This window comes from Anolis sagrei, chromosome 8 (assembly GCF_037176765.1).
Source record: "Anolis sagrei isolate rAnoSag1 chromosome 8, rAnoSag1.mat, whole genome shotgun sequence".
NCBI classification, from domain to species: Eukaryota; Metazoa; Chordata; class Lepidosauria; order Squamata; family Dactyloidae; genus Anolis; species Anolis sagrei.
In genome coordinates, this window is record NC_090028.1 from 40,892,460 (window position 1) to 40,919,041 (window position 26,582).

Sequence of the window (26,582 nt, forward strand, 5' to 3'; positions counted from 1 at the left end):
TTTTGAAGTTAAATTAATGAATACAGTGTTCGCTCACTTATTGCGGGGGTTCCGTTCCAGGGCCATCCGCGATAAGTGAAAATCCGCGAAGTAGGGACGCCATATTAATTTTTATATTTATACATTATTTCATAGACTCATAGAATCAAAGAGTTGGAAAAGACCTCCTGGGCCATCCAGTCCAACCCCATTCTGCCAAGAAGCAGGAATATTGCATTCAAATCACCCCTGACAGATGGCCATCTGTTTAAAAGCTTCCAAAGAAGGAGCCTCCACCACACTCCGGGGCAGAGAGTTCCACTGCTGAACGGCTCTCACAGTCAGGAAGTTCTTCCTAATGTTCAGATGGAATCTCCTCTCTTGTGGTTTGAAGCCGTTGTTCCGCGTCCTAGTCTCCAGGGAAGCAGAAAACAAGCTTGCTCCCTCCTCCTCCCTGTGGCTTCCTCTCACATATTTATACATGGCTATCATCATATCTCCTCTCAGCCTTCTCTTCTTCAGGCTAAACATGCCCAAATCCTTAAGCCGCTCCTCATAGGGCTTGTTCTCCAGACCCTTGATCATTTTATATATTTTATATATTATTTTCTTACTCGCGCTTCCTTACCTGCCTCCCAACCCATCGCACTTCTGGTGTCCCTGGCCTCAACTGGACGTTAATATTATTTTATTAATATTTTCAAAAACCCGCAAAAAAGCGAGTCCGCTAAAAGTGAACCGCGAAGTAGAGAGGGAACACTGTATATATGGAGCACCTTGAAAAAATGTTTTTTTTTCCCAAAAAAGAGGGCTATAGAAATACAAATACTACTTCATGTCCAGTATTTTCTCTGTCAGAAAGTTTGTTTGAGGCTTGCAATTAGTTTTCATCTTGTTTTAACCACTTTTGCAAGACGGGCAATAGAAAAATATGAAAATTTCCCCTGTCACCATTATTTCTGAAAGTCTTTGACCTTTCTTAACGGATCTGAATTAAGTATTATCATATCTAGCCTTTCATAGAGTGCTCTGTGTTGTTGCTGAATATGCCCATTATTATAATAACATGGATTTTTGCTAGAACAACACCAGGATATGTGGCCATTAAGTTATTCCCTGAGAACAATAGTTGTGTGGATAGTACATTATATAGATTAGTTACTCGATGATACTGCATTTAGTTGTGAACTCAAGAGTTTCCTGTAGCTTTTCTTTTTAAAAAAAGAGGAACAATGGTTGTCTAGCTTCCTGCCTGATGTATCATCTCGGTCTTCCATGACAATAGTCATATCTATGAGTTATAATGTTCAGAACCAGTTGTTGCCATTAATTTATGTCAAAAAAGCTCCAAGTCAGCTGTGTTCCATGAAGTGTTGATCTCCCCTTATAACGTTGGCATCTAGAAAGACCTTGATACCATTTGTAATGAAATGAAGTCAGTTTCATTCAAGTCAGCTAACATATTTATCCTGTAATAACTTTAATCATTAGGACTGCCTGGTAATTTAAGCAAATACGGTGGTCAGGGGTCCTGAAGAGAACTCTTAGCACTTGAACAATCTTTTTGTTGTTGTTGTTCATTCGTTCAGTCATCTCCGACTCTTCGTGACCTCATGGACCAGCCCACGCCAGAGCTCCCTGTCGGCCGTCACCACCCCCAGCTCCTTCAAGGTCAGTCCAGTCACTTCAAGGATGCCATCCATCCCTCTTGCCCTTGGTCGGCCCCTCTTCCTTTTGCCTTCCACTTTCCCCAGCATCATTGTCTTCTCTAGGCTTTGCTGTCTCCTCATGATGTGGCCAAAGGACTTCCGCTTTGTCTCTAGTCTCCTTCCCTCCAGTGAACAGCCGGGCTTTATTTCCTGGAGGATGGACTGGTTGGATCTTCTCGCAGTCCAAGGCACTCTCAGAACTGTCCTCCAACACCACAGCTCAAAAGCATCGATCTTCCTTCGCTCAGCCTTCCCTAAGGTCCAATTTTTAGATGGAACCAAAGTCAAGGACATAACAAGCAATAAAAGGTTCCTGCTGTTGCTTCCATTCATGGCATGAATTGGAATTTAAAACTATAATAGCAAGTCCCATTCAGGAACATTAAAAATATGCTGGATAAGCACATGGCCAAGGAAGAGTAGTAATGGTTAAGTCCAGTCGGAATCTTCGTTATTTGGAATAAAGTCGGAAAGATTACCTTTTTGAAGTGATGTTGAACTTTTTTAGGAAACCAGGAGTCCCCTTGCCCTTCCGAAGCTAGTCTTGCCATTTTTTTCCAACTCAGGAAGTGAGTCAGAAACGATTCAACTTTCCCTCCCGCTTCTGGTCCCTGGCCTTGGCTCAAGCCAGAGAAGCCAGTTATAAACCAGAGAAGGGTAAATTAAATTTCCTCCCACTTAATTCCCCTCCCCTTTCTGACTCAAGCCAGAGAAGCCAGTTTTAAACCAGAGAAGGGTGAATTTCCTCTCGTTTGCTTTTCCCGCTTCTGGTTCAATCCAGAGAAGTGAGCTATAAACCCGAGAAGGGTGAATTCCCTCCCGTTTGCCCCCCCCCCCCCCCACTTCTGGCTCAAGCCAGAGAAGCCAGTTTTAAACCAGAGAAGGGTGAATTTCCTCTCGTTTGCTTTTCCCGCTTCTGGTTCAAGCCAGAGAAGCCAGTTTTAAACCAGAGAAGGGTGAATTTCCTCCTGTTTGCTTTCCCCCCACTTGTGGCTCAAGCCAGAGAAGCCAGTTTTAAACCAGAGAAGGGTGAATTTCCTCTCGTTTGCTTTTCCCGCTTCTGGTTCAATCCAGAGAAGTGAGCTATAAACCCGAGAAGGGTGAATTCCCTCCCGTTTGCCCCCCCCCCCCACTTCTGGCTCAAGCCAGAGAAGCCAGTTTTAAACCAGAGAAGGGTGAATTTCCTCTCGTTTGCTTTTCCCGCTTCTGGTTCAAGCCAGAGAAGCCAGTTTTAAACCAGAGAAGGGTGAATTTCCTCCTGTTTGCTTTCCCCCCACTTCTGGCTCAAGCCAGAGAAGCCAGTTTTAAACCAGAGAAGGGTGAATTTCCTCTCGTTTGCTTTTCCCGCTTCTGGTTCAAGCCAGAGAAGCCAGTTTTAAACCAGAGAAGGGTGAATTTCCTCCTGTTTGCTTTCCCCCCACTTGTGGCTCAAGCCAGAGAAGCCAGTTTTAAACCAGAGAAGGGTGAATTTCCTCTCGTTTGCTTTTCCCGCTTCTGGTTCAAGCCAGAGAAGCCAGTTTTAAACCAGAGAAGGGTGAATTTCCTCCTGTTTGCTTTCCCCCCACTTCTGGCTCAAGCCAGAGAAGCCAGTTTTAAACCAGAGAAGGGTGAATTTCCTCTCGTTTGCTTTTCCCGCTTCTGGTTCAAGCCAGAGAAGCCAGTTTTAAACCAGAGAAGGGTGAATTTCCTCCTGTTTGCTTTCCCCCCACTTGTGGCTCAAGCCAGAGAAGCCAGTTTTAAACCAGAGAAGGGTGAATTTCCTCTCGTTTGCTTTTCCCGCTTCTGGTTCAAGCCAGAGAAGCCAGTTTTAAACCAGAGAAGGGTGAATTTCCTCCTGTTTGCTTTCCCCCCACTTGTGGCTCAAGCCAGAGAAGCCAGTTTTAAACCAGAGAAGGGTGAATTTCCTCTCGTTTGCTTTTCCCGCTTCTGGTTCAAGCCAGAGAAGCCAGTTTTAAACCAGAGAAGGGTGAATTTCCTCCTGTTTGCTTTCCCCCCACTTCTGGCTCAAGCCAGAGAAGCCAGTTTTAAACCAGAGAAGGGTGAATTTCCTCTCGTTTGCTTTTCCCGCTTCTGGTTCAAGCCAGAGAAGCCAGTTTTAAACCAGAGAAGGGTGAATTTCCTCCTGTTTGCTTTCCCCCCACTTGTGGCTCAAGCCAGAGAAGCCAGTTTTAAACCAGAGAAGGGTGAATTTCCTCTCGTTTGCTTTTCCCGCTTCTGGTTCAATCCAGAGAAGTGAGCTATAAACCCGAGAAGGGTGAATTCCCTCCCGTTTGCCCCCCCCCCCACTTCTGGCTCAAGCCAGAGAAGCCAGTTTTAAACCAGAGAAGGGTGAATTTCCTCTCGTTTGCTTTTCCTGCTTCTGGTTCAAGCCAGAGAAGCCAGTTTTAAACCAGAGAAGGGTGAATTTCCTCCTGTTTGCTTTCCCCCCACTTGTGGCTCAAGCCAGAGAAGCCAGTTTTAAACCAGAGAAGGGTGAATTTCCTCTCGTTTGTTTTTCCCGCCTCTGGTTCAAGCCAGAGAAGCCAGTTTTAAACCAGAGAAGGGTGAATTTCCTCCTGTTTGCTTTCCCCCCACTTGTGGCTCAAGCCAGAGAAGCCAGTTTTAAACCAGAGAAGGGTGAATTTCCTCCCGTTTGCTTTCCCCCCACTTGTGGCTCAAGCCAGAGAAGCCTGTTTTAAACCAGAGAAGGGTGAATTTCCTCCACTTACTTTTTCCTGCTTCTAGAGTAAAACAACCACTTTCAAAGTAAAGACCACTCAATGAAACAGGAAATAACACTTTCAAACCATTAACGAAAGGATTCGGAAATCTCTGAAGTTTCAAAAAGTTTTGAACATTTCTTTCTGTGAAAATCGGAATTGACTTTAGAACCACCATATCCAAAATGATTTTGAACTTTTTAAGGAAACATTTTTTTTTTTATCAAACAAGGTTAGTAGTAACCCAGCCATCCATCTTCAGTTCTATTGCACCACCATATCTGGGAGGTCTAAGGTTTGAAGCTGAGAGCCTCCGTATCTGGAGGTACTTCTCCAGGCAAATTAGATCTTTGATTGTCAGGATTCTAACTCAAGTAGGACACCGCCACGAGTCGCCCTCGGGCTGAGAGTGGCGGTTAACAAGTGCAAATAATAAATAAATAATAAATAAATAAATAATCTCCACAGATTGCGGACATTCCCCATTCCAGACCCATGATACATAGAAGGGAACTGAAGTGAGGATAGAAAGGATGTGATAACATATATTATTGGTTAATATGAGAGACATTCAATGAGATAGCTGTTTTGGCTTTAAAAATGTTTTTGTCAAAACTTTGAAAAAATCCCTAAAATCAGTAGAGAGGGCACTGAAATTTTTGGCTACTACAGGAATGAGGAAACGTTGCTATTCAGGTAAAGGCGTAATTGTCAAATCTTGCATAAATTAAGCGAACAGGCTTAGAATTGCAGGACACCATTGCATTTTAGAACATTTGTTCTAAAATACAAAATATCTAACAATATAGCAATAATAGAGAGCAGAACCATTTTCCTTTCCTTTTTTCCAGAACAAAGAAATCTGTGTCTTGGATCTGCAATCCTATTACAAAGTAAGGCATGGCCTGACTTACTGGGCCAAAGAAGTTGCGGTGCAGGGCGTCCCCCCAACGCCATTCTTGCCTTGGGGGTGGGCTTCTTCCTCCCAGAAGCCCCCTCTAATGGCGGGAAGGATTCCCACTGGCAGGTCAATGGGCCAATGGCCAACTGACCATGCCCACCGCAGGTGAGGCCGGAGCTGGCCTCTCCCTCCTTGTGGGCAGCCTTTGTAAGGCTGCCCAAGGCTCCCCAGCAGGCACTTGGCCTGCAACAGCTGATCCATCCCACCCACCCTGCACGCTGGTGTGTGCGGGATCGGGCAGTATGGGGCTGCCCGATCATTATCCAGGACCCATGCTTGGCTGCCAACCCTTGTTCCTGTTATCAATAAATAAGTTGTGGCCATTGTTCATCCCAACACCATGTGTGAACGTACTTCTTGGGTTGGCTGTGGGAGGTGTATTGCACTTGCGCATGCAACATGTTTATGTTATAGTAGCCTCTATCAGTATATAGCATGGCCCGACTTACTGGGCCAAAGAAGTTACGGTGCAGGGTGTCCCCCACCGCCATTCTTGCCTGAGGGGGGCTTCTTCCTCCCAGAAGCCCCCTCCGATGGCGGGAAGAATTCCCGCCGGCGGGTCAAGGGGCCAATGGCCAATTGACCACGCCCACCACAGCTGAGGCCTGAGCTGGCCTCTCCCTCTTTCGGGTCAGCCTTCATAAGGCTGCCCAGGCTCCCCGGCAGGCACTTGGCCTGCAACAGCTGATCCACCCCACCCACCCTGCATGCGGTTTATGTTTTCATTGGATGTTAATTTTTGTAGATGTTCACCTTGTCACGGTTACCTGTTAACAGTTACTTTTTTGTCTTATGCTTCTCGTCACAACTCCTTGTTGGGCGTGGGGCATGGGCCCTGGATCTGGTTTGGTATCCCCCCCTCTAGCGGTTAGGGGGGTGCCCGGTGGTCCCAGGGGTGCCGAGTTGCGTGTGCCCGGTATTGTGCTGGCGGCACGCTGGTGTGTGCGGGATCGGGCAGTATGGGGCTGCCCGATCATGATCCAGGACCCATGCTTGGCTGCCAACCCTTGTTCCTGTTATCAATAAATAAGTTGTGGCCATTGTTCATCCCAACACCATGTGTGAACGTACTTCTTGGGTTGGCTGTGGGAGGTGTATTGCACTTGCACACGCAACATGTTTATGTTATAGTAGCCTCTATCAGTATATAGCATGGACTGACTTACTGGGCCAAAGAAGTTGCAGTGCAGGGTGTCCCCCACAGCCATTCTTGCCTGAGGGGGGCTTCTTCCTCCCAGAAGCCCCCTCTGATGGCGGGAAGAATTCCTGCCGGCGGGTCAAGGGGCCAATGGCCAATTGACCACGCCCACCACAGCTGAGGCCTGAGCTGGCCTCTCCCTCTTTCGGGTCAGCCTTCATAAGGCTGCCCAGGCTCCCCGGCAGGCACTTGGCCTGCAACAGCTGATCCACCCCACCCACCCTGCATGCGGTTTATGTTTTCATTGGCTGTTAATTTTTGTAGATGTTCACCTTGTCACGGTTACCTGTTAACAGTTACTTTTTTGTCTTATGCTTCTCGTCACAACTCCTTGTTGACGTGGGGCATGGGCCCTGGATCTGGTTTGGTCCCCCCCCCCCAGCGGTTAGGGGGGACGCCCGGTGGTCCCTGGGGTGCCGAGTTGCATTCGCCTGGTATTGTGCCGGCGGCACCCTGGTGTGTGCGGGATCGGGCAGTATTGGGCTGTCCGATCATGATCCAGGACCCATGCTTGGCTGCCAACCCTTGTTCCTGTTATCAATAAATGAGTTGTGGCCATTGTTCATCCCACATCATGTGTGAGTGTACTTCTTGGGTTGGCTGTGGGAGGTGTATCGCACTTGCACACGCAACTTGTGGTTGTACAATACCATATAGAAACACCTCCCAAAACACAGCCATGATCTCAGTAAATGGCCCCTTAGTGTTGCAGAATTGTCCATGATTTGGGCCAAGGGGAAGGGTGATTAAACCATTTACCTTTCAACCCGCTACCCAAGGCCCTTCTTTGTTTGCAAGTTCCTTAGTTCCTAATAAAGTTACTCCTTCTGTTGGTCTGAGTTAACTGACATCCAAACCTGGCTCCCCGTCCTAGAATTCAGCTGCTGTTGTGGATAATGCATTGCTATTTGCGTGGCACTATCCAACCAAACTCATATGGCTTTCTTCCTTTTTTAATTAAGTCCAATGCCAGCAGCCCAATGAAGTTTGCGTTCCTGGATAAAAGGGCTGGTCTGTGCCTCATGCTTTATTTGCCAAATGGTTCGCTAGTCATTTCAGTACAAACAAATGGATGGTGTCAGTAAGTCTGCAAACACTGTTGACATTTAGCCTTGTTTATGTTACTTTCCTTTTGCTGCACATTTTTGGCTCACAAAGCTACTGTTGGAATCAACAGTGACTTCCTAAGCAGCAGAAGCGAAGGGCCCGGGCTCTTTTGCATCTCACCCTGGGACCACTTGCATTATTAAGAATACGGGGTGTTTGGCTTGGCTCACTTTATACCCAATATATTATTGGACGATCTAAAGTTACAATAAAATTAGTCTTCAGATTTGCAAGTAAGGCTATGCGTGTGCTTGGCTACTCCTTGTTTTTTCCCGTTTCCAGATCTAAACTGAAACTATGGAAGCATCGCTCGGAAATCTTGGATCTTTCTGCCTCACCTTCCAAGCAGGCAGATCCAGAATGGAGTGAAGCAAGTTCGATATCCATCAACCGCTGCTTTGTGATTTGGAATCAGAATACAGTAGAGTCTCGCTTTTCCAACATAATCATAGAATCCTAGAGTTGGAAGAGACCTCCTGGGCCATCCAGTCCAACCCTATTCTGCCAAGAAGCAGGAATATTGCATTCAAAGCACCCCTGACAGATGGCCATCCAGCCTCTGTTTAAAAACTTCCAAAGAAGGAGCCTCCACCACACTCCGGGGCAGAGAGTTCCACTGCTGAACGGCTCTCACAGTCAGGAAGTTCTTCCTTGTGCTCAGATGGAATCTCCTCTCTTGTATTTTGAAGCCATTGTTATTTATTTATTTCAGCCAGCAACAATTTGATGCCTCCAATGTACACATAATAAAATCCATAATAAAATCCAATAATCACAAATAATTAAAACATTAAATCAATTCAATTAAAATATTCTTAAGTATAACAACTTTGTGGCCGTTTTTAGCCGAATTCTGAGGTTGAAGACTCCATCAGGCTTGTCCATAGTCCCTTACCATAGCAAATTGTGACATTTGGATAAGTGAGACTCTACTGTATTCAAAAGACTGTGAAATTATGGATCCCAAAATTTGATAGGGGTTCTCCTTCATTTCCCTGATTCCAAGTATACTAAATACGGTTATTCCAGGTTAGTTAACCAGGAAGTGTGATCTTGTATGCAAGTGATGGTGTTTGGACCAAATCAAGCTTTTTGCACCTCTATATAGTTCCTATGGATACATTATATGCACCTTCCTCTCTTAAGTACATTCCACTCTGCATCAGATGCTAGAGTGAAATTCCCGGGTATTCCTTTTCCATTCCTCGCACAGTCGATTCTACAGAGGGATGCACACATTCTGTATTTCAGTTTAATTTTGTAGAAGGGTTAACTAGGAATCGCAGTCCAACACAGTTCTTAGGGACATCTAAACTCTTAAGTTCTAGTGCAGTGGTTCTCAACCTTCGTAATGCCGCGACCCCTAAATCCAGTTCCTCATGTTGTGGTGACCCCTCAACCATAAAATTATTTTCCTTGCTACTTCATAACTGTCATTTTGCTACCGTTATGAATCGTAATGTAACTATCTAATATGGACAATGTATTTTCATTCACTGGACCAAATTTGGCAAAAATACCCAATGCACCCAAATTTGGATACTGGTGGGGTTGGGGGGGGGGGTTGGTTTTGTCATTTGAGAGTTGTAGTTGCTGGGATTTATAGTTCACCTACAATCAGAGGCGGCCCTATGTAATTTTCAACGGTAAGCAAACAGTATTTTGCCCCCCCCCCCCAACCAATCACTGCTATATATTTTCTGTTCGTCGTGGGAGTTCTGTGTGCCATATTTGGTTCAATTCCATCATTGGTGGAGTTCAGAATGTTCTTTGATTGTAGGTGAACTATACATCCCAGTAACTACAACTCACATATGTCAAGGTCTATTTTCCCCCAAGAGCACCTCAAGAGCGCCCCTGGGTAAAATCAACTCTACTGCAAGTGCTTACTTTGTGTAATGGGTTGAGCCGCCCCTGCCTACAATCCAAGAGCATTCTGAACTCCACCAATGATGGAACAATCTTGGCACACAGAACTCCCATGACTAAAAGAAAATACTGGAAGGGTTTGATGGGCATTGGCCTTGAGTTTTGGAGTTGTAGTTCACCTACATCCAGAGAGCACTGTGGACTCAAACAATGATGAATCTGGATCAAACTTGGCACAACTACCCAATACTCCCACATTTGAATACTAGTGGGGTTGGGGGGGGATTGATTTTGTCATTTGGGAGTTGTAGTTGCTGTGATTTATAGTCTTGGCACAACTACCCAATTCCAGCAACAAAGGAACTTAAATTGGCTGGCGTCTGACCTTGACAGAACCGGTCCTGGCACACAGAACTTCCATGACCAACAGAAAATACTACAAGGGTTTGGTGGGCAATGATCTTGAATTTTGGAGTTGTAGTTCACCTACTTCCAGAGAGCACTGTGGACTCAAACAATGATGGATCTGGACCAAACTTGGCACGTATACTCAATATGCCCAAATGTGAACTCTGGTGGAGTTTGGGGAAAATAGACTTTGACATTTGGGAGTTGTAGTTGCTAGGATTTATAGTTCACCTACAATCAAAGAGCACTCTGAACTCTACCAACGATGGAATTGAACCAAACTTGGCAGACAGATTGGAAGGGTTTGGTGGGCATTGACCTTGAGTTTTGGGGTTGTAGCTCACCTATATCCAGAGAGCATTGTGGACTCAAACAATGATGGATCTGGACCAAACTTGGCACGAATGGTGGAGTTTGGGGAAAATAGACCTTGACATTTGGGAGTTGTAGTTGCTGGGATTTATAGTTCACCTACAATCAAAGAGCACTCTGAACCCCACCAACGATAGCATTGGGCCAAACTTTCCACACAGTATCCCTATGACCAACAGAAAATATTGGGTTTTCTGATGGTCTTTGGCGACCCCTCTAACACCTCCTCACGACCCCCCCCCCAGGGGCCGCGACCCCCAGGTTGAGAAACGCTGACTTAAGCCATCTTGTCGCACAAAATTGCAATAGCGTAAATGTGTAGGCTGTATTCAAGCACACAGTTACTCCTATGTTACTCTCACTAACGTAAACGAGTTTGGAACCGCAGCCATAAACCAGTCCTGTGTCATTGTTTTGAGTCATGATTTATTGTCGCCTTTTTTTAAAAAAAAATGGCATTCAGAAATATGAACGAGTTTTGTCTTTAATTTGGATCTCATTTTATTATTGTACAAAAATTTGTAACTTTTTTTTTGGAATTTTCCGAATTGCTGCATTTCTTCTCATGTTCCTGGATAATTCTATCATTGGGGGGTAAATGTAATGAATTACCTGTTGCTCTGTTAACTCTTTAAAGTAAAGAGGAATTTCTATATATTTGTTGAAATGTAGGAATCAATATGTGTGTTCACTATACCATGTTTATTGCAGCAATACGAAATCAAAGGCTTTGTAATATGTTCTGTCGTGTAGGTCGATGAATCTCGAGTATGGACCGCCATCCATACGCGTGAAAAACTTCCTTCCTTTTTTAAAAGGTTATTTATTGTCATTTCTACTTGAGTTTTCAATAGTTTAAAGTTTTGTAATAAATTAGGAGGGAAAGAATTATTGTAGTTACCTTTTTTCCCCCCTCTCCCATATTCCTTTGAGAAATGCTTCCAGTTTAATACGTCGTACTGGATTTCCTTTTTTTTCCTTCGCCGAGTAATGACAGTAAAATTCAACGAACAACACACTCTTGACATCCACGGTTTAAAACCTGTGATTGAAGTGAAATGTGTAAACTTCTGCTGGGTTATCATGTGCTTTGAAATAGAGTATTGTTGAAAGTAATTAGAAAAATATATTAAGGTTTCCTGGTAATGAAGGCATGTAAGTTTTAATAATTGTTGCTTTCTGAATAAGTGTCACACTTTTATCTTTAAATGTATATGGAGTTCCAAGTTAGGTCATTTCTGAATGGAATGTAAAACAATACTAAAAACAATGCTTCAATAACTTATCTTTGGTGTTGCTAATAAAATTAAAAAGCTGTTAACCATTAGTATGGTTTGGAGTCATTTTGTTAATTCGCTCAACGACAGAACTGCCAGGAAGCTCCGTTCTGTCTGCCGAAAGGCGAGAATCCCGCTTGAGGTGATGTTACAGGAAAACTAAGCCATCCGACTGACGATTTATTATTTACTAGCTCAGTGGTTCCCAATAGGCCTGGGTAACAACGGAAAAATTTGTTTCTAAAATCGATTTGTTTTTTGGGGGGTTTTGCGTTTTGATATTTAAAATAATTACAAAATTTTCCTTTTAAAAATTTCGATATTTACGAAATTTCGTAAATGGTAAAAAAATAACGAATCGATTTCCGAAACAATAACGAATCGATTCGTTAATGGCGGACGCGACCGCGAAATACGCTAAAAAACCTCCAAAAACTTCTGAAGCTTCCCTCTCCCTCTGTTCTTGACTGTTGGTGTGATATTATAATTTTTTTTCACTAATTAAACCATAAAACTGGCCCAGACATGCGGAAATAATAACGAAACGACCTCAGAACAATAACGAAACGAATACAATAACGAAATACGAAGCATTTACAAAACGTCTTTAAAAATTCGTTTTTTAAAAAAATTGCTCCAGAATGGTTCGTTATCGCTTCGTAATCAACAAAATTAACGAATTATTAACGAATTACGAATTAACGAAACGAAACCGCCCAGCCCTAGTTCCCAACCTTCGTAATGCCGCGACCCCTTAAACCAGTTCCTCATGTTGTGGTGACCCCCAACAATACAATTATATTCATTGCTACTTCATAACTCTAATTTTGCTACTGTTATGAATCGTCATGTAACTATCTGATATGCAGGATGTATTCTCATTCACTGGACCAAATTTGGGACAAATACCCAAAGCTCCCAAATTTGAATACTGATGGGGTTGGAGCAGGGGCGGCTCATCCAATCAAAGAGCATTCTGAACCCCACAAACGATATCATTGGGCCAAACTTTCCACACAGTATCCCTATGACCAACAGAAAATACTGTGATTTCTGATGGTCTTTGGTGACCCCTCTAACACCTCCTCATGACCCCCCCCCCTCAGGGGTTCCGACCCCCAGGTTGAGAAACGCTGTACTAGCTGTACCTGCCATGCGTTGCTGTGGCCAACCTTCCCTCACTCTTTCTCTCCTTCCTTCCCTCCCTCTTTCCTTTCTTCCCTCTTTTTCTTTCCCTTATTTTTTGTCTTTCTCTACCTGTTTCTTTTCTCACTTCCTTTGCTCTTTGGTTCCATTCTTCCTTGTTTCTTGGTGGGCATCGCTGTGTTCTGTGGGAGCTGAAGTGATGGTGAAGGAGGCCTCAAGGGTCTCTGAGTAAGGGGCTTTGAATGAAATTAACAGCAAAAGAGAAACGTACCCTTTCTCTGACTTAAAAAGAGCAATATGGAAGAAAATGTTTTTAAGAAACAAGATGTGACATGTAGAAGGTACTTCTTACACAGGATGCTTGTGGTTAACTGCAAAGGTTGTGGTAAAGTGCAGAGTATGCATGTACAAGAAGGTACTATCCATCAAAAGGTCAAGGGAGAGGGGCTGGAAAGAGAGTGCTTTCCATGACAAAAAATGTTCTTGTTTACTTGAGGTTATATATTTGGTGGTCAAAAGCCAAGGGGGCACGACAGTCACTTGAAGGATAGCATCTGCACATGCTACCTGGCTGTCCGTCTTCTTCATGAGGAAACTAAAATAAAACCTTGTTTTTTTAATCTTTCATTGGGACTGTCTCCTTCCTTTCGTGCTCCCGTGACGTGAACCTAAGAAGACCCAATTTAGGGTCTCTAACAATGGAAAGTACTGCAAATCGCAACATCCGTGGTCCATGCTCCCCCAAAGTTCACCAGGACGTAAAGTGGGTAATGTGGGTTATAAGTGCCAAGTTTGGTCTAGGTCCGTCACCCGTGCAGGTTGCAGTGGCCTGTGGAAGTGGCAGCCAAGCAGAAAGCTGCCACATACACCTACCTCCGCATGCATGCATACATACAAACATTCACTTTTATTATATATATAGATTATTTATTTATTTTGGGTATTATTTATACCCCACCCCTTTCAACCCCTGGGGGGGGGGGGGGCAGACCCAGGGCTTCTTCCAGCCGGCACATATTCAATGCTTACAAATAAACACAATAAAATACACATCAAAATCAGTAATCTATATAAATAACAATGTAATGTTAGTTTGTGGGATTAACAGAACTAAAAAACCACTGGGCGAATTGACCCCAAATTTGGGCACAAGACACCTCTCAGGCCAACAAGTGACCATCACTCATAAAAACCTGGAAAATACAGCAGAAAAGACTTAAAAAGCCCAAAAAAACCCCAAACATTACATTACAACGCATGCACAAAACCACATATACACACAAACATACATATATATACATATAAATGAACACATACACACATATACACACACAAAACAAATATACACACACTGGGCCACAGCAGTGCGTGGCAGAGGACCGCTAGTCTATATAAGTAAAAATGTAATGTTTGTTTGTGGGATTAACAGAACTCAAAAACCACTGGACGAATTGACACCAAATTTGGACACAAGACACCCCTCAGGCCAACAAGTGACCATCACTCATAAAAACACTGAAAAACACAGCAGAAGAGTCTTGAAAAGCCAAAAAATAAAAAGTACATTACAACACACATAAAACACATATACACAAACACACATATATACCCATATAAAAAAATACACACACATGCATATATGCATGTATACACACACACAAAACACAAACACGCATATATACACAAATATATGCATGCACATATACACAGAAAGGGAGAAGGAAGGAGAGAAGGAGGGAGAAAAAGAGGGAAAGAAGGAGGGAAGGAGAGAAGGAAAGAAAAGTAGAGAAGGAAGGAGAGAAGGAAATAAAAAAAGTGAAATAAGGAAGGAACGAGAGAGGGAAGGAAGGAACCAAAGAGCAAAGGAAGAGAGGAAAGACACAGGTAGAGAAGGAAGGAAGGAAGAAGGAAAAGAAAAAGAGGGAAGGAAGGAGAGGAGAGAAAAAGAGAAAGGAGAGAAAGAGGGAGGAAAGATTGGCCACAGCAACACGTGGCGGGTACAGCTAGTTATAAATCATTAAAAACATTAATACAATAAAATCCACTAGAACAGAAAGCCAGTCTGGTGACCATTGTCTCACCGAGTTCTGTAATTGAAGACTCAAATCAGCTTGTCCATAATCCGTCTTCATAGCTATTGTTGACATTGTCCTCGTCAAGTCTGCAAGATTTTGGGGGCGAATTTAGGGGACAATCTTTGCTTAGACCTGCACGAGAAACTCCTGAAATACATCCAAATATCCATTCCTCCTGCTTAAAGGGAGTGAACCCTTCTCCAGAGATTGGGGCATCCCTAAAAGAGCTCTCCAAAATACTTAGAGCATTTTGCGGAAGATGCTTCAGGACTTGGGATAACTTCCTTGAACATTGCCTTAGCTCCATGCTATAGGATCCTGGGAAGCTTTGCAAAGAACATTCAAACAAAGGCAGCACCCAAAGGCCTGTTCCCACATCCATGTTTTTAATTTCCTTCTAAAGGAGGGATGAAGATGACCTAATTTCCCCGGGAGTGAATTCCACAGGTGGGGGGGGGGGGAGGCACCACCGAGAAAGCCCTGTTCCCCCATCCTTACCAACCGCATTTGCGACAGAGGCAGGGCCAAGAGCAGAGCCTCCCCAGAAGATCTTAAACTCCTAGGTGGGATGCAGAAGGAGATACGTTCGGACATTTCTAATATCTTGTTCGAAAAGAACAATTTATTGACATGGAAAGCGATATGGACATGCTTTGGTTTGTCCACAGCATAATAATAATTGGTTAGCTGAATTGGTTGGCACATATGGAAGTATGTCTTGGAGATCTTCCTTCCATTGAGGCCAATAAAACCCAACCAATTATAAAGCTACTACTGAAAAGTTAAAGTATGTGAGATAAAGTCCAAGGTGAGGTCATATTGCCTTCTCCCCTTTGTAGCTTTCTATTTTCATCCAGCCATTTTCCTGCTGGAAAACACATTGATTCCTTCCTTACTACGGCAGGAGGAGGAGCACACAGAAGAAAGGAGAAATTCGAGATCCCTCACGCCCTGTTTTGTTGGGGACTTCTAAGAGATAAGAGGATTGAATGAAAAGTAATGCCTCCACCTTTGTAACTCCGCAACAGATGGCAGTATGGTATGCTGCAGGTACTGGCTTGTTCAGTAGACTCTCCTCTACAGTTCAATTTGGCGGAAGCCTTAGCATTGAATGGCTGTGTTGTTAAAGTGCGAAGTATGGAACCCTGGACAGATGGTCAGTCAATGTGGCTTAAGCAACGTGCAGTCGTTGAATTCTTGACAGCAGAAGGTGTCACCCCAAAGGAGATTCATCAGAGAATGCAAGAGGTTTATGGAGATTGTGTTGATGTGAGGACTGTGCGTCGCTGGGTGAGTAATTTTATAGATAGGAGCGGCTCAACCATTACGCAAAGTAAGCATTTGCAGTATAGTTGATTTTGCCCAGGGGCGCTCTTGAGGCGCTCTTGGGGGAAAATAGACCTTGACATATGCGAGTTGTAGTTACTGGGATGTATAGTTCACCTACAATCAAAGAGCATTCTGAACTCCACCAATGATGGAATTGAACCAAATATGGCACACAGAACTCCCACGACAAACAGAATATATATATAAACAGAATATATATATAAACAGAGGTGGCCCTAGGTGATTGGTTTGGGGGGGGGGGGGCGCGCCAAAATACTGTTTGCTTACCGTTGAATATTACCTAGGGCCACCTCTGTTTATAGATGTTGAGATGACAAATTGTTTGGCAAGGATTGTGAATGGAAAATTTGTGGATCAATTTGGAAAGTGGGGGAAACATGCCATTGAGTGACCTGCAAAATCTTCTTGGTTCAGAACAGGGAAGGTCACAAAGGCTCTCAGTTGTTTAGTCCATAATGATCCATTGTGTACATCTGTTGCATGGTATCCAATAGGGCTGTGTGATCGATGAAAAAAATGTTTCATTTTTTATGAAACATTACAAAACATTTTATGAAACTCATTACAAAAGCATTTTGTTTCTAAAGTGTTTCTAAAGAGTCTTTAGTGAAAAAAATTATTACTGCAATGAGAGTAACAAAATTTCGTTACTTTTTTGTTATAGTAATTGTCCAAGTGGGAAAACTTCAGAGGCTCCATTCTCCCTCATTTTTACAGCTATTGGTGTGAACCTTGCTACAATGGTAGAACACTCATCGTTGTCACCTCAACATCTTTAAACTTACTCACCCAAAGACGCACAGTACCCACATCAACACAATCACCACAAACAGCTTGCATTCTCTGATGAATCTCCTTTGGGGGGACAACTTCTGCTGCCAAAAATTCAATGGCTGCACATTGCTTAAATCGCATTGACCGACCGTCTGCACAGGGTTCTATACTTCACACTTTAACAACACAACCGTTCAATGCTAAGGCTTCCCACCAAAACGGAACTGTAGAGGAGAGTCTACCGAATAAGCCAGTACCTGCCACATGCCAGTACTGCCATCTGTTGAGGAGTTACGAAGGTGAAGATATTACACAACCGATCAATGTTAAGGCTTCCCACCAAAATAGAACTGTAGAGGAGAGTCTACTGAACAAGCCAGTACCTGCAGCATACCAGTACTGCCATATGTTGAGGAGTTACGAAGGTGGAGGCATTACACAACCAATCAATGTTAAGGCTTCCCACCAAAATAGAACTGTAGAGGAGAGTCTACTGAACAAGCCAGTACCTGCAGCATACCAGTACTGCCATATGTTGAGGAGTTACGAAGGTGGAGGCATTACACAACCGATCAATGTTAAGGCTTCCCACCAAAATAGAACTGTAGAGGAGAATCTACTGAACAAGCCAGTACCTGCAGCATACCAGTACTGCCATATGTTGAGGAGTTACGAAGGTGGAGGCATTACACAACCGATCAATGTTAAGGCTTCCCACCAAAATAGAACTGTAGAGGAGTGTCTACTGAACAAGCCAGTACCTGCAGCATACCAGTACTGCCATATGTTGAGGAGTTACGAAGGTGGAGGCATTACACAACCGATCAATGTTAAGGCTTCCCACCAAAACGGAACTGTAGAGGAGAGTCTACCGAATAAGCCAGTACCTGCCACATGCCAGTACTGCCATCTGTTGAGGAGTTACGAAGGTGAAGGCATTACACAACCGATCATTGTTAAGGCTTCCCACCAAAATAGAACTGTAGAGGAGAGTCTACTGAACAAGCCAGTACCTGCAACATACCAGTACTGCCATATGTTGAGGAGTTACGAAGGTGGAGGCATTACTGTTCATTCAACCCTCGTATCATGTGAATATCTGGGTTGTATTGTCACAACCTTAGAAGGACTTCCTATTGAAAGCCTTGCCCATTTTGCCCGGTACTGTCCATGATGAGGAGTAGGAGCTCTCCAAGGAGTGCCTTTCCTCGCCCTGATACTAAGCTGAGACCTTTTCTAAATCCCTCTCTACCCAACATATTGTTTCTTCACTTCTCCCACTGGTATATCTTATTTAATGTTATCACTTTGGAACAACATATTGATAGCTTTTTGTTTATGCCATCCAAACACCCATGAGTCAGGACCTGACATTTGAGTGTTCTGTTTCATGCTGAGAAAAATCTGTAGTTCGCCAGTAGAACAATTATATTATTTTAGAATGCTTGGAAATAATACAGCATTTGTGAGATAACTAACATTTATCCAGACTCAGTGTGAGATTGTTCTCGCTCTCTCTCTTCTCGCTCTCTCTTCTCGCTCTTATGCAAATTGCAATGCTCACTAGCAACTTTAAAGAGAAAAACAAGCAATATTTTAAAACTTGGGAAAAGTTATCAATAAAATATTCCGTTCTATGAGGTTAGATTCTCACATGTATGCTTTGTGTGTGCAGATAGGAGAACACTCTCTGTATCTCATGGGATATAAAATGAACAAGATGATGTCCAAGCCATACAATGGGACGTTTGTGTGAACGGCATAATCTATGATCTACATTCTGTAATGACCCAGCTGAAGTCATAGCGCTGGTATGGAGGCTGAAGTCCCAATACAGAACAGTCTCCCTTTTTTTTGCTGTATGTAATAAACATGACATTGTTCCTGATTTTCTTAAAATTACATATCCGATCCAAGTGATTTTGGCTATAGTCAAAGGCTTTTCGCTTAGTGATTGGTTGTTTGCTGTATACAACAAATTTGCTCGAGAGAATGGATCTTGGATAGCTGAAAGTTGTGGCATTGGGAATCGTAAAGGTTTATTTATTTATTTTTTATTTACATAGAATCATAGAATCAAAGAGTTGGAAGAGACCTCATGGGCCATCCAGTCCAACCCCATTCTGCCAAGAAGCAGGAATATTGCATTCAAATCACTCCTGACAGATGGCCATCCAGCCTCTGCTTAAAAGCTTCCAAAGAAGGAGCCTCCACCACACTCCGGGGCAGAGAGTTCCACTGCTGAACGGCTCTCACAGTCAGGAAGTTCTTCCTAATGTTCAGATGGAATCTCCTCTCTTGCAGTTTGAAGCCATTGTTCTGCGTCCTAGTCTCCAAGGAAGCAGTAAACAAGCTTGCTCCCTCCTCCCTGTGGCTTCCTCACATATTTATACATGGCTATCATATCTCCTCTCAGCCTTCTCTTCTTCAGGCTAAACATGCCCAGTTCCCTAAGCCGCTCCTCATAGGGCTTGTTCTCCAGATCCTTGATCATTTTAGTCGCCCTCCTCTGGACACATTCCAGCTTAGAGTCAATATCTCTCTTGAATTGTGGTGCCCAGAATTGGACACAATATTCCAGATGTGGTCTAACCAAAGCAGAATAGAGGGGTAGCATTACTTCCTTAGATCTAGACACTATGCTCTAAGGAAGTAATGCTCCCCATGCTCTATTCTGCCTTGGTTAGACCACACCTGGAATATTGTGTCCAATTCTGGGCACCACAAATCAAGAGAGATATTGACAAGCTGGAATGTGTCCAGAGGAGGGCGACTCAAATGATAACTTATATCCCGCCCATATCAGCCCGCAGGTGACTCAGGGCGGTCTTCATATCGGCACAATTCGATATCAATACAATACAACAGCAAAACAATTAAGTGCATTTAGACAAAAAAGACTAAAAAGACAGTGCAATAACAATTTAAAAAGAGCGATATCCTCTCATTCCAATCCTCATCCGTTTCATCGTCTTGGCCGTTCCTGGGTCATTCTCCATCTCAAGTTTGACTATCTATTCCAGGGTTCCGAATGCTTGCTCAAAGAACCAGGTTTTTACTTTCTTCCGAAAAGTCAGGAGGGAGGGGGCTGATCTAATATCCCTAGGTAGGGAGTTCCACAGCCGAGGGGCCACCACAGAGAAGGCCCTGTCCCTCGTCCCCGCCAAGCGTGCTTGCGAAGCAGACAGGATTGAGAGCAGGGCCTCCTCAGATGATCTTAACTTCCTGGGGGGTTTGTAGGAAGAGATGCGTTCGGATAGGTAGGCTGGGCCGGAACCGTTTAGGGCTTTATAGGCTAAAGCCAGCACTTTGAATTGAGCCCGGCAGCAAACTGGCAGCCAGTGGAGCTGATGCAGCAGCGGGGTTGTGTGCTCCCTGAGAGGAGTTGTGTGCTCCTGTTAGCAACCTGGCTGCCGCACGCTGGAAAATTTGAAGCTTCTGGGCCGTCTTCAAAGGCAACCCCACGTAGAGCGCGTTGCAGTAATCTATGCGAGATGTAACCAGAGCATGGACTACCGTGGCCAAGTCAGACTTCCCAAGGTACGGGTGCAGCTGGCGCACAACTTTTAGTTGTGCGAATGCTCCCCTGGTCACCGCCGAAACCTGGGCTTCCAGGCTCAGCAATGAATCCAGGATCACTCCCAAGCTGCGAACCTGCGTCTTCAGGGGGAGTGTGACCCCATCCAACACAGGCTGTAACCCTATGCCCTGTTTGGCCTTGCGACTGACCAGGAGTACCTCTGTCTTGTCTGGATTCAGTTTCAATTTGTTAGCCCTCATCCAGTCCGATCCAGCGGCCAAGCACCAGTTCAGGACCTGAACAGCCTCCTTAGTAATAGGTGGGAAGGAGTAACAGAGTTGGACATCATCTGTGTACAGATAACACCGCACCCCGAAACTCCGGATGAGTTTCGGGGTGCAAAGTCAACAAAGGTTGACTTTGTTCATCAAACACAAGTTGCAATGCTTGCTGAAAGGATTTCCGATTACTAGTGCTTGCAGTAGGACTTCAATATGAACAACAACACAATGAGGGCTTTGCACACCAGGATAGTTTAAGTTACATGGATATCGTTTCCTTGATACAAGCAAAATTGCTTTTGGAAATATGGGATGGGAGTTTCCTTCAAAAATGTTTTGACAATGTATAGTGTGAATGGGTGACTTCTACCCAGAGCTCGAATCATCATTTCCTTTCCTTTTCTAAAAATTGTCGTTACTAATATTTCACTAAAGGTAATATTATTGTTATTATTATTAACTTTATTTATACCCCGCAAAATCTCCCAAAAGACTCAATGCGGCTTACAATGGCCAAGGCCACCGACAACACAGCATACAATATACAATAAACCATCAAGCAAGACAATAAGACAATAAACAATAACATCATGACACAATTAAAACCAAGTCAAGTCAAGTATATTTGATGCTTAGACCATGGGTCTTTCACATATAAGGTAAATAAATAAATGCATGAAAATCAGATCATTAAATACAATATAAAAATACACCATTAAAATCCTATAAATCATTAAAATACTACATATATCAATGACGAGATGCACTCTTAAAATGCTATATATATATATATATATATATATATACACACACACACACACACACACACACACACACACACACCCGCGCGCGCGCACACACACACACACACACAAATGTATTGTTTGTGATATTAACATAACTCAAGAACCACTGGACGAATTGACACAAAATTTGGACACTACACCCCTAATAGACCAACGAGTTAACATCACTCATAAACAAACAAACAAACAAACAAACAAAACAGTGGAAAGGACTCAAATCCCCCAAAAAGCTATATGACAAAAAGCTAAATAACAATACAGAAGAGGAGGGAAGGAAAAGGAAAAAGGAAGGAAGGAAGGAAGGAAGGAAGGAAGGAAGGAAGGAAGGAAGGAAGGAAGGAAAGAAGGAAAGAAGGAAGGAAAGAGAAGGAAGCATGGAAGCAAAAAGTGAAAGAAAGAAGGAAAGAAGTATAGAAGGAAGAAAGAAGAGAAAGGAAAAGGAAAAGAAAAAGGGAGAGGAAAGAGGGAAGGAAGGAAATAAAAAAGGGAAGAAAAGAGGGAGTGAAGGAAAGTGAGAAAGAAGAAGAGAAAGAGGGAGGGAAGGAAAGAAGAAAAGAGAAGGAAAAAGTGAAGGAAGGAAAGAGGTAGAGAAGGAAGAAACGAGAGAAAAAGGAAGGAATACAAAAAAGGGAGAGGAAGGAAAGAGGTAGAAAAGGAAAGAAGAAAGGAAGTAAATTATAAAGGGAAGGAAAGAAGGAGTGAAGGAAGGAGGGAAAGAAGATGAGAAAGAGGGAGGAAAGGAAAGAAGGAAAGAGAAGGAAAATGTAAAGGAAGGAAGGAAAGAGGTAGAGAAGAAAGGAGAGAAAAAGGAAGAAATACAAAAAGGGAGAGGAAGGAAAGAGGTAGAGAAGGAAGGAAATTAAAAAGGGAAGGAAAGAGGGAGTGAAGGAAGGAGGAAAAGAAGATGAGAAAGAGGGAGGAAAGGAAAGAAGGAAAGAGAAGGAAAAAGTGAAGGAAGGAAAGAGGTAGAGAAGGAAGAAAGGAGAGAAAAAGGAAGGAATACAAAAAAGGGAGAGGAAGGAAAGAGGTAGAGAAGGAAAGAAGGAAGGAAGGAAATTAAAAAGGGAAGGAAAGAGGGAGTGAAGGAAGGAGGGAAAGAAGAAGAGAAAGAGGGAGGAAAGGAAAGAAGGAAAGAGAGAAGGAAGGAAAAAGTGAAGGAAGGAAGGAAAGAGATAGAGAAGGAAGAAAGGGGAGAAAATGAAAGAATACAAAAAAGGGAGAGGAAGGAAAGAGGTAGGGAAGGAAGGAAGGAGAAAAAGAAAGTAAAAGAGGGAAGGAAGGAAAGAGGGAGCGAAGGAAGGAGGGAAAGACGGAGAGAAAGAGGGAGGAAAGGTTGGCCACAGCAACACGTGGTGGGTACAGCTAGTGTGTGTGTGTGTGTGTGTGTAAATATATATAATGTAATGTTCGTTTGTGGGATTAACACAACTCAAAAACCACTGGACAAATTGACACCAAATTTGGACACAATACATGTGTCAGGCCAACAAGCGACCATCACTCATAAAAAAACACTGAAAAACACAACAGAAGAGACTTAAAAAGCAAAAAAAACAAACAAAAAATACATTAAAACGCATTTGCAAAACCACACATGTATACGCAAACACACATATACACACACAAAACACGTATACACAGACTGGTGGAGGATGGCTTATTATTATTATTAGATATGTGTTATATATATATATATATATATATATATATATATATATATATATATCACATATCTAAAAATAATAATATTAAAATTGACTTCCCACCTACGTATCCATGTAGTTATGTTCTTACTGATAACCATCATCTCACACAATAACTATTAAGCCAAAAAACAAAACACAAAAAATTACAATGCATGTGCAAAACCACACATATATATGCAAACATACATATACACACACAAAACACATATACACAGACTGGGCCACAGCAACGCGTGGTGGAGGATGGCTAATTTATATATTGGCTAATAAAACTGAACGAATGAACAACAACAACAACAACAACAATAAATAATATATATATTTATTTTAAAACATGATCCACAGAGCTATGGGAAAAAATAATCCTTGAAAATATATATATATATATATATATATATATATATATATATATATATCACACATATCTAATAATAATAATAATAATATTAAAATTGACTTCCCACCTACCTATCCATGTAGTTATGTTCTTACCGATAACCATCATCTCACACAATAATTATTAAAGACCATGGGAAATTAGGATTTTCAAGAAACAGTATTTTTAAAAAACATGATCCAAAGAGTTATGGAGGGAAAAATCCTTGAAAACAAGACACACCTAGTACTGTAGTATGGAGTCAAAGATATGGCTGAGAATGTTGGCAGTGTCCTCCATCTTAATTTAACTAAAGGGTTTGTTTGTTTTTTTGGAAGGCCAGCATTAGTTCTTATCTCCTAACTCTCTTTTTGAAAGTTAGGTTTCATATGGTCATGCTCTCTAAGATGTTCAACCAACTCTTTGCAGGCACACTAAGAAGCCAGCCAGCCTCACTGAGCTCAGCAGGAATTAATTTCAAGTAAGTGTGCCCAAGGCTGCAGTCTTCAGTTGTCTTCAGGGGTGTTCAGTACATCCAATATTACCATTGCTATCTTTGGGCTATTTCTTGCTTCCTAAAACAATATGGTATCATAGGCCCAGATTTTTTACAAGCTGTTCAGTTAAATAAAACTCCCAATCAGATCAGAAATAGTAGTAACTTATTTTCAGCAGCTGGTGACAAATTCAAATATGTAAAGCATTTGAGAAAGATGGCAGACCACTCAGACCATTTTTAGAACTTCAAGCGTATATGATACATTGACCAGAAGGGAATTGCAAATTCTTTAACGACTCATGAACACAAGATCTCTATTACAAGCTGCTGACCTTTGCGTTTAGCAAAGTTGTGAACTTTAAATCTCAGAAACGTCTTGTAAAAGTTGGAAGATCAGGAAGTGAGTGATTGCACTCGGAAAATGGCAGAGTCACTTCAAACAAACTGTTCATATCCATGGACATTTTTTTCCCTTATGAGAGTTTGTCCCATCTACACTGGACGGTTCTATACAGGGACCAGGATGTCCACAATATGTACACCTTCAATGCATGATGTAGCACACATCCAGCCAGAAAAGGCATGTTTGAGGAAAAAAACTCATTGGAAATTTTGAAACATGCCATAAAATCTGCTGAAACCAATAACTGTATATTAGGCTTGTCTGTTAAAAAAAAAAGGTTCAAAACTCATTTCAGATGTAGTTTGATTCGGTGGTTGGATTCGGAAGTCAATTCCAATTTTCACAGAAAAAAAATGTTCAAAACTTCCGAGACTTCTGAATCCTTCCTTGATGGTTTGAAAGTGTTATTTACTGTTTCGTTGGGTGGTCTTTACTTTGACAGTAGTTGTTTTACTCCAGAAGCGGGGGGGGGGGGGGAGCAAAGGGAGGAAATCCATCCACTCTGGTTTAAAATTCTTCCCAGGCTTGGGACTAGAAGCAAAGGGGAGAGGAAAGGTAGGAAATCCATCCACTCTGGTCTAAAACGCTTCCCAGGCTTGAGACCAGAAGCAAGGGGAGAGGAAAGATAGGAAATCCATCCACTCTGGTTTAAAACGCTTCCCAGACTTGACACCAGAAGCAAGGGGAGAGGAAAGGCAGGAAATCCACTCACTCTGGTTTAAAATGCTTCCCAGGCTTGAGACCAGAAGCGAGGGGAGAGGAAAGGCAGGAAATCCACCCACTCTGGTTTAAAACGCTTCCCAGGCTTGAGACCAGAAGCTAGGGGAGAGGAAAGGCAAGAAATCCATCCAGTTTGGTTTAAAACGCTTCCCAGGCTTGAGACCAGAAACAAGGGGAGAAGAAAGGCAGGAAATCCATTCACTCTGGTTTAAAATACTTCCCAGGCTTGAGACCAGAAGCAAGGGGAGAGGAAAGGCAGGAAATCCATCCACTCCGGTTTAGAACACTTCCCAGGCGTGAAACCAGAAGCGAGGGGAGAGGAAAGGCAGGAAATCCACCCACTCTGGTTTAAAATGCTTCCCAGGCTTGAGACCAAAAGCAAGGGGAGAGGAAAGGTAGGAAATCCACCCACTCTGGTTTAAAACGCTTCCCAGGCTTGAGACCAGAAGCATGGGGAGAGGAAAGGCAGGAAATCCATCCATTCTGGTTTAAAACGCTTCCCAGGCTTGAGACCAGAAGCGAGGGAGAGGAAAGGCAGGAAATTCACCCACTTTGGTTTAAAAAGCTTCCCAGGCTTGAGACCAGAAGCGAGGGGAGAGGAAAGGCAGGAAATCCGTCCACTCTGGTTTAAAACACTTCCCAGGCTTGAGACCAGAAGAGAGGGGAGAGGAAAGGCAGGAAATCCATCCACTCTGGTTTAAAATGCTTCCCAGGCTTGAGACCACAAGCGAGGGGAGAGGAAAGGCAGGAAATCCACCCACTCTGGTTTAAAACGCTTCCCAGGCTTGAGACCAGAAGCATGGGGAGAGGAAAGGCAGGAAATCCACCCACTCTGGTTTAAAACGCTTCCCAGGCTTGAGACCAGAAGCATGGGGAGAGGAAAGGCAGGAAATCCATCCATTCTGGTTTAAAACGCTTCCCAGGCTTGAGACCAGAAGCGAGGGAGAGGAAAGGCAGGAAATTCACCCACTTTGGTTTAAAAAGCTTCCCAGGCTTGAGACCAGAAGCGAGGGGAGAGGAAAGGCAGGAAATCCGTCCACTCTGGTTTAAAACACTTCCCAGGCTTGAGACCAGAAGAGAGGGGAGAGGAAAGGCAGGAAATCCATCCACTCTGGTTTAAAACGCTTCCCAGGCTTGAGACCACAAGCGAGGGGAGAGGAAAGGCAGGAAATCCACCCACTCTGGTTTAAAACGCTTCCCAGGCTTGAGACCAGAAGCGAGGAAAAGCTGTATCATTCCCGACTCATTTACTGCTTCATAACAGAAATGGTGGAAAAAGCTTTGGAAGGGCAAAGGGACTTCTTGTTTCCTTAAAAATTTCAAAATTGTTCAAAAAGCAAATCTTTC

General features: G+C 43.2%; 1 protein-coding gene across 9 annotated transcripts in view; it reads left to right on the forward strand.

The window, feature by feature from the left end:
- Window positions 1-26,582, forward strand: part of ZNF536 (zinc finger protein 536) — a 773,116-nt gene that overhangs the window by 516,522 nt on the left and 230,012 nt on the right. The window contains exon 10 of one of the 9 annotated variants that reach the window (XM_067471137.1): window positions 7,936-9,351. The exons of the other annotated variants lie outside the window; for them this stretch is intronic. Within the exon in view, the coding sequence (XP_067327238.1) occupies window positions 7,936-7,946 (11 nt within the window). The 3' untranslated portion in view covers window positions 7,947-9,351. Of the gene's footprint in view, window positions 1-7,935; window positions 9,352-26,582 lie in introns of those variants that run through there. 9 annotated transcript variants of the gene reach the window in all.